This window comes from Ixodes scapularis, unplaced genomic scaffold (genome assembly GCF_016920785.2).
Source record: "Ixodes scapularis isolate PalLabHiFi unplaced genomic scaffold, ASM1692078v2 PGA_scaffold3__209_contigs__length_174095766, whole genome shotgun sequence".
NCBI classification, from domain to species: domain Eukaryota; kingdom Metazoa; phylum Arthropoda; class Arachnida; order Ixodida; family Ixodidae; genus Ixodes; species Ixodes scapularis.
The window spans coordinates 155,731,407-155,741,393 of record NW_024609868.1 but is presented as its reverse complement, the minus strand read 5'-3'; the positions used below and the strand labels follow the sequence as shown (position 1 = coordinate 155,741,393).

General features: G+C 40.1%; 1 protein-coding gene across 1 annotated transcript; it reads left to right on the top strand.

Moving 5' to 3' along the window:
* The first annotated feature begins 1,707 nt into the window (after nt 1–1,707).
* On the top strand, nt 1,708–9,745 carry LOC115308785 (evasin P1124-like). Its single transcript, XM_040210749.3, has 3 exons — nt 1,708–1,773; nt 7,034–7,121; nt 9,567–9,745. The coding sequence occupies exons 1-3, from the start codon at nt 1,709–1,711 to the stop codon at nt 9,666–9,668; spliced, it is 255 nt and encodes an 84-aa protein (XP_040066683.1). The 5' UTR covers nt 1,708; the 3' UTR covers nt 9,669–9,745.
* Nucleotides 9,746–9,987: the final 242 nt, after the last annotated feature.

Genomic DNA, 9,987 nt, shown 5'->3' with positions numbered 1-9,987 from the left:
AGATGGGGAGCTGCGGGCTAATGTCGAGTTTCAGTAGCGGCGTAGTGTCCTGGTGATATGGCTAGGTCCTCAGAAGTCGCGGGGATTTCAGCAAAGTCACAGTTCCTGGACATGACACAAAGCGGAATCATTTACGAGATGTTGTTTGTCCTGCTGGACGTTCGTCATAAGGACAACAGTTTGACCTATTTTGTATTTCCGGTACTCCCTTTGCGACGCCTATTGTTCTTCATAGAAGCAGGGGAACGTGGTCTTCGGGAAGGACATCGCCCAAGATAGCTGCGTCGGTCACGACGGGTACAAAACCTCTTGATCGTGGGGGCAGGTTCACGTGGTAGACAATGATTCAGACAACGGCTGGCATCGTTCACGCTTCCTCCAAAGCAACCAAAGGTTTTCGCAGTGTCAAACTTTCCGCTCTGTGGTCGATTGCTGACGAGTATACACACAGAAAGTCCATCTCGACAATGACCTCTCGTGCACAGCCTTGTTGAACCATAAATTTCACGAGGCATATTGAACCATGGCGCTTAACTCGCACTTACGGCGGGCACAAAAAGGTATCCTCCGACGGTTCGAATTTGTGGCGTCGGCGCCATAGTTTTCTTTAAGCGGTGTGAGAGTTTTCCACGCATGATGAAGTAGTCTTCGCCAATATCCACGAGTGTCGATATGTCATGATTGTCGATGATGACGTTGAGGTTCTTCGGCATCTTTCCAGAAATTTTGGTCAAGTGCCTGGTATCGTTAGCGTGGGTCATTCCGATGGAAACCGCGCAGCACTAGAAGCCGGAAGGGGAAATGGCTGTAGGTATGGTCGTTTTCTACGCAGTCTGTGCAAAGCAGGCGAGGGCCGACCGCTCACCACACGTCGGACCTTCTCGGCGTAGGTGCTTCCAAGCGTGTGCACTAGGTCCGGACGTATTGGTGTCGGATATACATGCTTGCGGGGCACTACGGGTGTCCTCCTGGGATTTACGGCGTACGTTGCCGACGGGGCTTCTTCAAAGGCTTCTGCTGCGTTAATGGGACCCTTCATTTGGACGGTTCGCTTGATTCCCACTTGTACTACACCGGCAATAGAGAGAGAAGTCGGGCGATTGAGAGCAGGCAGCAATTTTCTGAGCTCCTATCGCATGACGTCACGGATCTTTTCTCCAAAGCCCGGAGGGAGAAAACAGAAAAATTACATGGAGAAGAATTAAATTTAACGCCGGGAGCTCGATTGCTCTCACAGCCGCTGTGACAGCCTCTATTTTTTCTACAGTTCATGAAAGGTTCATGCATTGATCATCACAACTTTCTCAAATAAAGACAACTATTTAAACATGTTTAGATGTTTTATTGGTGAGAATGCTATGACTATTAGGTGATGATGAGAACCTCACTCGAAGATGTTGCACGGAAATAAAAATGAAGAGATCTATTAAATTTTCCCCCGCCGATATTTTATTCCGCCATCTTCCAGGCTCGAAAAATGCATCCTTGTGCATAAAAGAGAGAGTTAATGAACTTTGTACGGGCACGTTCACCCCGAAGGCGCGGCGAAATTCCACAGGTGTTTCTCTTTACAATGGTTTATAATAAAACAATGACGTAAAACTGATGATGTTTTAGAGTGAAATGGCATCCAGGTTCTCACTTTGGCAGGTATAAAAGGACCACACGTTGTCGTATATTCACTCAGATTCCTGTCGAAGGCGCTATGATGTCGTTTAACGTGTGTACCTTTCTTCAACTGGCCGTCTTTGTTGCCATTGTATTTAATGTCAAGTGAGTTTTATTTTATATCCTCTCAACTTTGTTTATCACTCAAGACTTCGTCTCACGGCAAAATCATCAGAGTTTTATAGGTTGACTCTAGCGAATTAAGTTGCTCCAGACAAAGTTTACCTTTAAAACTTAATCCGTTTTTAAGAGAGAGAGAGAGAGAGAGAGAGAGAAAGAGTCAGAAGAGGAAGAACAGAGAGGTTAACCTAGGTTAACAGTCCTGGTTGGCTACTCTGTTTTGGGGAGGCGGTTGTGGGGAATTAAAAGAGAACGGAAAGGATAGGTGAATATAAAACATTAATCTATTCATAAACTGTGTAACACAAGCAATTTTCGGTTTGCTTAATTTTAGAAAATTTCAATCATCAACATTTTTTTTTACGTTTCAGTATTTGGAGTTTGACTCAGTTTCAATGCGTGTCTTACGTTGCTGATTTTTTTTAAACTCTTCCCTACGCTGGACATTAGGATAGATGAGGTTACCACTAAAGTTACCAGTCGTGGAGCAGGTACAAGGCTAGCGGTTGCTGTAAGGCGCCCTCGCAATATTTCCGTCCCTTATCTAGCCCCAGCCTTGTACGTGCTCCACGAGTGGTAACTTCAGCGAACTATTGCACTTCTCACGCGCTCAAAGTTTTTCTAATGATTACTGATTTAGGGGTTTTGGACGAAGCTCAGCCAATTTCTAATTGGAGACATATGACTATTTTGAAAAGTTAAAAAGTTAATTAGTGATCTTTAATTAATTAGCCGACTAATCGCAAAGATTACGCAGCCACATAATGTCCCCCTGGGCGTATGACTCACTTGCACAAACCGCATAAGTGTAGCTTTCATGGGTTTTATTTTAAACAATCTGCAAGAATAAAAAAAAAAAAACTTAAAGCTATTTTAGACTTAGATTTCTTTTTATTATTGCAACACGATTGTTTCGAAACAGTACTGCAGTGAATTTGTCTGCTCATATATTGTCACATAATGTAATATAACGATCAATGTTAATTTAATGGAACCTCGTGGCTTATACGCCAGTTCAGTATAATTTGAGAAACGCTCTCTCTTGTGCCGTTCGTTGGGACAGAACTACTTAAACTTCATCGGCCGCCAGGTTTTATATATAATAATATTTACATGAAAACCGATTCAACTAAAAATAAACAGCAGAGGGCGCGCTTACCTTGAAATATACAAAATCACTAGGAAATTAAGAGGAACGTTTTTAGGCAATAGTGGAGTTACGGAAGAGCAGTTCTCAGTTAAGAAGAAAGTTAAGGCCACAAAAACAAATCGGTGGCTAGAGGGAATGCAGACAAAGACGGCTCTGGAAAGCTATAGATTAAACAAAACAGTTACTGCCAAAGAAAGCATTTATGACAATTCTAGGGGAAGCTCATTGTTGTTTGAGGCAAGGACAGGTGTTTAGCGAACCAGAACATACTGAGCGAAGTACCAGGAAATAGATGCAGTGTGCGCCACTCGTGTAGAGGAGAACGGGACGGCTGAGCTCTTGATACTATACTGTAAAGGGCTTCACCTTCCGAATACAACATCGATTCAATAAAGTCATTGGGTTTTAGAGACAGCGAAGTAAAAGTGGATTTCAAGACAGTAGAGATTACCAACCCTACTGAAAAAAACAGCTTAAGCTGGTCCCAGCGTCAAGCTGGGTTATTGCCCCGGCATGCCCAGCTTGGCATGTTGGTTGATCTGGTCCTACTGGTCATGGTGGTTGATCTAGTTATACTGGTCATGCCGGTTGATCTGGTCCCAGCGTCAAGCTGGGTCGGCGTGCCCAGTTTGGCGTGCTGGTCCTGTTGGTTGATCTGGTCCCAGCTTCAAGCTGGGTTATTGCCCAGCATGCCCAGTTTGGCATGCTGGTCATGCTGGTTAAACTGGTCATGCTGGTGGACTTCCCAAGCAGTTTAACCTGTTTAAATGTATACACAGGATAAACAAGCCAAGCTCTTCAGAAAAGCCAGCTCAGCATCCATTTTATTATTCTCGTACTTGCGGCCGCCTCACATGAACTCAGCTGCTACATATCCTCAGCGCTGACACAGTACTAACCGACGCACAGACAGTGGTTCTCGGTGCAAAGCCAACAATGTTAATAAAACCAGACTGCTTATCGTTCAACACGAAAAATACTAGACACTCGCCAAAAATAGGCAATAGCTAAAGAAAAAACTACACGGATGAGAGAAGCGAATTTGGGTCCCGCCAGTGATGGGGGCGAAGAGGCAACTTGCGTGGTCGGCACAGGCGAGGAAATCCGTGTGGCTTGGATGGCATTGGCGATACTCCTCGGCACTACCATCATTCACGAGCACACACACGTTCGAAGACACGAAGCGACGCCTCAGTAGGGACGTCCGACGTCTTCCCGCGCTGAACGGACTGCCGCTCGCTGTCTCCTCAAAACCCGCTTCGCCTGCACCGTCGTTCAAGTAGTCTACAAACAACGCGCATAGAGCCGTCCCTTCGGAAATCTGCGCAAGATATCAAAACGCGTCTGAAATTCTCCGTTCCTACCACTGTCTCTCTCTCTCCCTCTTTTCTCGCACACAAAGGGAGCTTGCAACGCGTCTGGCGCGCCCGGTCGTCCACCAAAAACGAGAGGACAAAGAGCAGGACGTGGCCTCGTTCCAGCCTAAGCCGACCTTGGCGCGCGCGCTCTCAGCAATGCCAGTTCAGCTATCTCGTGCCGACCTCGGCGTGCGCGCTCCCAGCATGACCAGCTTGACCACCACGATTATTAGTTCGATCATATTTACTAGCTTATCTCCCAGCATGACCAGCTTATCTCCCAGCTTGACCACATTGGCTCCATGGAAAACCAGTTTGACCAGTTAGGACCAGACTGGCTCCCCGGCTACACCAGATTGAATCTAAAACCAGATTCTAGTTTGACCATGCTGGTTTTTACTTCACCCAGACTGACCAACTGAAATTCTAGCTTGCCCAGCTTAAACCGGCTTGATTGGCAGTCAAACCAGTTTGACTACCACATTTATCAGATTGATCAGCTTAGTTACCAGCTTGGCCAGTTTGATTTTCATGCTGTTTTTTCCAATAGGGAAGCAAAGATTAAGTGAATGATGGCAGAAAGCCAGAGAAAACTAGGTATTTTCTTATTAACTGATGGCAAGGGGTTTTTATAGCCTCACTTTCTTTTCAGTGCGGAGGGAATATAGTTTTCACATTTAAATATTCTAAGCTTGATAGGTAAAACAAAATGGCTAGGTGGCGTAAGCAACCGCCCGATCCCAAGGGCTCACCCGGGTTCATCCATCCATCCATATAGAAATAACGATTCTAAAATGTTTATTCACACCTAATGTTTTATCAAAAGCTCTAGGAGATCTGGTCTTTAACTTTCATGGAGGATGATTTTTACGACTAAGTAACAGATGGTTCTTTATAATAATAAAGAGAACTTAGTTGCTCCAATGTTATTTACTGTTTCATATAGCTACGTTGTGTATGGTAAATATAAAATTAGTGAGAAGTATTTACCAAAATGTACAGTGATCTTAATTTAAGTAATTTTCAATTCTAAAGAACGTATACAATTCATTATTTAGGAGTATGCATGTAGCCCATCATTACCGACCAGCTTTAGAGATATAACAAGCTTGGATGTAAATGATCTCTATCATTAACAAAAATAATGTTGTTTATGAGACGGATACAGAACATACCACACTTATATAGTGCATTTACTCTAATCCATACCAAAAGGTAATAGTGGCGTGAGTCGTATAGGCACGGACTTCACCATGAATTTATCAGACTCGGGAGACATTAGATAGTGGAGTAACATCACGATAAGTTAGCTAATTTACCTAAATTAGCTAAATAACTTTGAAATTATTGGGTTTCATGAATATTTCGGTATGTCAGCGTTGACAGCAATTAACATTAGATAGGAAACGCTTTGAAATAATTTTGAATTGCCAATTGACTTTAAGTTAATCATCAATATACTTCCGCGATTTTACGCCAAATTCCAAAACAGCATTTATAAAGAGCTCGAGAAATTCCGTTCAAAATGATGCATTAAAATGCGACTTGGGCGTTTCACGTTCCTTGTCCTACGCCATTATATTTGGTATTTTTTTCTTAGTGGCTGCTCTAATTAACGTTGCGCAATGTACAAAATGAGAGAGTGCCTGAAACGAGTACGTCACTCTTCCATGGATACTTATGAATGGGAGTCTACTCATTTCTTTGCGTTCAGATCTTGTAACCGCGATACTAAGACATGAAAAAAGACCCATGAGTTACTAGAAACTGAATCGTGTTACAACATTTTCTAAATCAATATAGCTCTAACTGTAAGTGCCCTCTGTATTGCAATTGCAGCGCAACCCATAAAACCGTTGGTGGCAAATTTAATTCTCGAATATATTTAATTAGCCAAATTATCATAACAGTGATGATATCATCTAAGTCCATCGAACATTAGAACTGTGTGGCGATGAACGTGTCGTTGTAGAGCACTAACCTATCTTTAAACAAATGTTCGAAGGGAACTCAAAACAATCGTTGTATAATACACAGGGTGTTCCATGGGATTTACAAATTTGCGTAAAATTACACGTGAAATGCATATACGTTGTGTGCAGTGAAATGTACATGCGGTGTGTGTAGGAAACATAATACAGTGGGCTAACCGTTATGATAACTGTAATAATAAGCTAAAATGTTCTAATAACTTTGACATCAGTGAAAATAAACATGATCGTTTTACTTATTTTAGAATCGTGCCCCGGCCATCCGTTTTCGCGTCTGTAGCCTTGAACATGATATACAAGTGGTAACTTTAAGTCACCAGGCGTTATAAATTTTTCTTAAATTTACTGAATTTGCGGAGTTCGAGAGCAAGTTGCAACTTGAAACCATATGATTTTTTTTTTTCGGATATAAGACTTTAAATAACAGATTTTGGGTAATTATACAACTCACGGCAAAGCAAAAACTATCTATGAAGGCTAAAAACACACCTGGACATGTGCTGTTGAAAGTAGTATTGAATGAACCATGTGTTATTATTTGTTAAAAATATACTAACTTTTGTAATTGTTACGTTCAAAGGAGCCTGATAATATTTCCGTGAGTTTCTTCAAACACCTTTTTTTTCTAAAGCTTCTTATCTTAGAATATTATGTAATATTCTAAGATATATGTAATATATTCTAATTGTAATGTTCTAAGATGTATGTAATATTATAGAATATTACAAATCTTTATATCTTTCCAGCCTACATCCAGTTTCTGCTGAATCCAATGGACAAAGTTCCTCTTCCAGTTCTGGAAAGTCAATGAAGGTCGATTTTTGTGAGACAAACGTAAGTTCACTTTAGTGTATTATAAAAGATTGTTTTTTCTTGTACACTCTAAAAACGTCCTGCGCGTCTGCTTTCCCGAAAACCGCTCGAAGAGCAAATCTCTGCGATCTGCGAAACCAGCTCAGCGAATGATGAGGGGGAACATCCGTTTAAACCTAAAGATGAAGTGTGCTCGGTGGCATTACACAATCCAAAACGTCATGCTGGCATTGCGTAATGAAACTGCGCAGACGTAATTTTGAGGTCTAAACAGATGTTCCGCCTTATCAGATTTGCTCTTGGAGTGTTTTGCGGCAATGTAGGCAAGCACGCATTTTTAAGAGAGTAGTAGTCTTGTTTATTCATGGACAATTTTAATAATAAAGATTACTATTACCAGACGTGAACATTTTAAGCTATTTATAGGTATCGCCATACTGTCTAAACTCGAATGTTATTTAATTAGTGTTTATTGCCTCGTAAGTCTTCTGCAAATAGCAAATATATTAAACAGGTCAGTATTTTTTAACTTTAAGCTGTTTTTTTTTTAGTTTTACTTTATTTTTCATGAATCGTTGCTGCTGCTAGTATGTGCCCCCAGACACCCTCAAGCTGTCTTTGACAGTTTTTTCTCTAGGGTCCCCCAACAACATGCATCGGAAAACTAAACGAATTGAATTGAAATAAACTCCAATCGGCATGTTTTTGCTATTTTTTGTTATTCATCAATGTTTTTCTTGAAAGTTCCGGACCATTATTTCCGGTCATCGGGTGGTAATATGCCACGCAACGTTTTTCTAAATACTCCAAAATGCCGAAATCGTATAAACATGAATCATGTTTTCATGGCATCATCCCGTAGGAACATATCAAGGCTCACTTACATCAACATAGGTGCGCGAAATCGGTGAAGTCTTGTTTTTAGTGAGTCCATAACCAGATTAGCACATTTCTCACCCGGTACAATATGCCGAGCCTACGACTTTGGGACGCCCACTTGTATTGGCTAATTTCGCATTCTTTTATCACCATACGAAGAAGCAAACAAATAGTCTCACATAACTACAATTACTAGGTTTTTGGTATTTTCAAACCAATATGCAGAAGTCAAATTTTTCACCAGTATAAATTACATCTACAACCTTAAACTTCTCGGGCACTTGTTTTGTTGCCGATGGAATATTTTTTACATAAGAAAACGAGTCTAAACGGGAGAATATTGATCTAATATTTTTAAACATAGATTGATTGTACTATAGTATTTTTTATTGTGGATGCATATTTATGAGCAACTATGGTAGTTCTTTAAGATATTTAAATTGGTAAAATATGTTAATTAATTTCGTACTCTTACATTAAATAGATCTCAGCTCAACTCACAATTTCACAACAGTTTTTTTATTAAATTTTATATACACCATATTGCAACATATCTAGTTCTGATTATTTCACCAAAGAGAACTATTTAAAATCATTTTGTTTTTAACAAGGCATCGCATATATGACGTAATAATGATAGAAACAAGTGTAGATGAAATAAAGTACCTATAAATATATGATAATACGAACAGCTGTGTATTGCTTGAACGACCTTCCCGAAAGTCCTTCTAGGGAAATTCAGACGTTAATAAAATATTAATATTCCGTGAATAATTTAAAACTTTACTGACGTGGCATAAGTTCAACTATTGCACCCTTGAAACCCACCTTGATACAGATGTACTTCTATATAATATGCATGCGCACCATGTCTTCAAAAGCTAAAAAAGCACTTCCGCTAGAAATTGACCATCAGTTTATAACTTAGATATTTGTAAACCCATCGTTGCAGTTTCTTTTTTTTAATTACAGAAACGGCAGCTGAATAAATGTTCTCATTACCTTAGTGTTCTTGTATCACTTAAATTAGAGCGGTTAAATCAAGTACGTTATTTACTTGTATCCATGTATTATATTGTTTATCTGACGTACGGTATTTCTTCGCAACCGACCAGAACACCGTTTATATTTTACATATGTGATAAGTAATTCTCAAAATATATATTTGTAAGTAAAATATGCGTAGATACACTCCGTTACATATATTAGCACATGTCCTGCCTATAAATTATGCTTAAAATCTAATTTGGCTTGTTAGGTTTGGAAGCGGTTCTCCGGTGTTAAAAAGAACACGTTTTATTGTATTAAATGACTACATATTCAAACTTCTAAATTTCCCTGAAAAGCTTCCCATCTTAATATTTACTTCTGGCAACAGACTACAAATTTTAATTCCATCACGGGTTTCTTTTTTTTTTTTTTGCGTAATGACTTAACATCAAAGCTTCAAGCGTCTCAGTACTAAAAGGCAAAAGCGTGATTCCCTAATTCGAAAAATTCAAATGACATTAAACAACGACGTAACATATACAGTAATACAGGCTTCACAATTATCGCGCCTCTTATTTTTTATTTTTTTCATTTTAGTGTACAGAGAAAGACGGAGTGTGGAGCGAGTGCACTGGCGAGTGCTTCTGTGTACATGTTGGCGACAGCAAAGAAGGTCGCTGCATGCATGTGATTAACTGACTTGGGCACCCCATCAGAAGACCGAACTTAACCGCCCTCGACGCTGACCGAACTAGCCCCATGCTCCCGAAGAGAAAAACGGCGGAACCATGACACTACAGCCCTTTAATTAAGATTCTGTTATGCACTTATATTTACCGGGAAACACGCAAATAAAAGTCAATAAGGATATAACGCAACCATGAATGGATTGTTGTCTTCTTATTTTGGAAAGAATCTCAAATAGTCTTCATTTATGCGCTATTTTCGTCGTTAATTAAACGTTCGAGGAACAAAAATGATCTCGACTCAAATATAAATAATAAAATAAAAATATTGA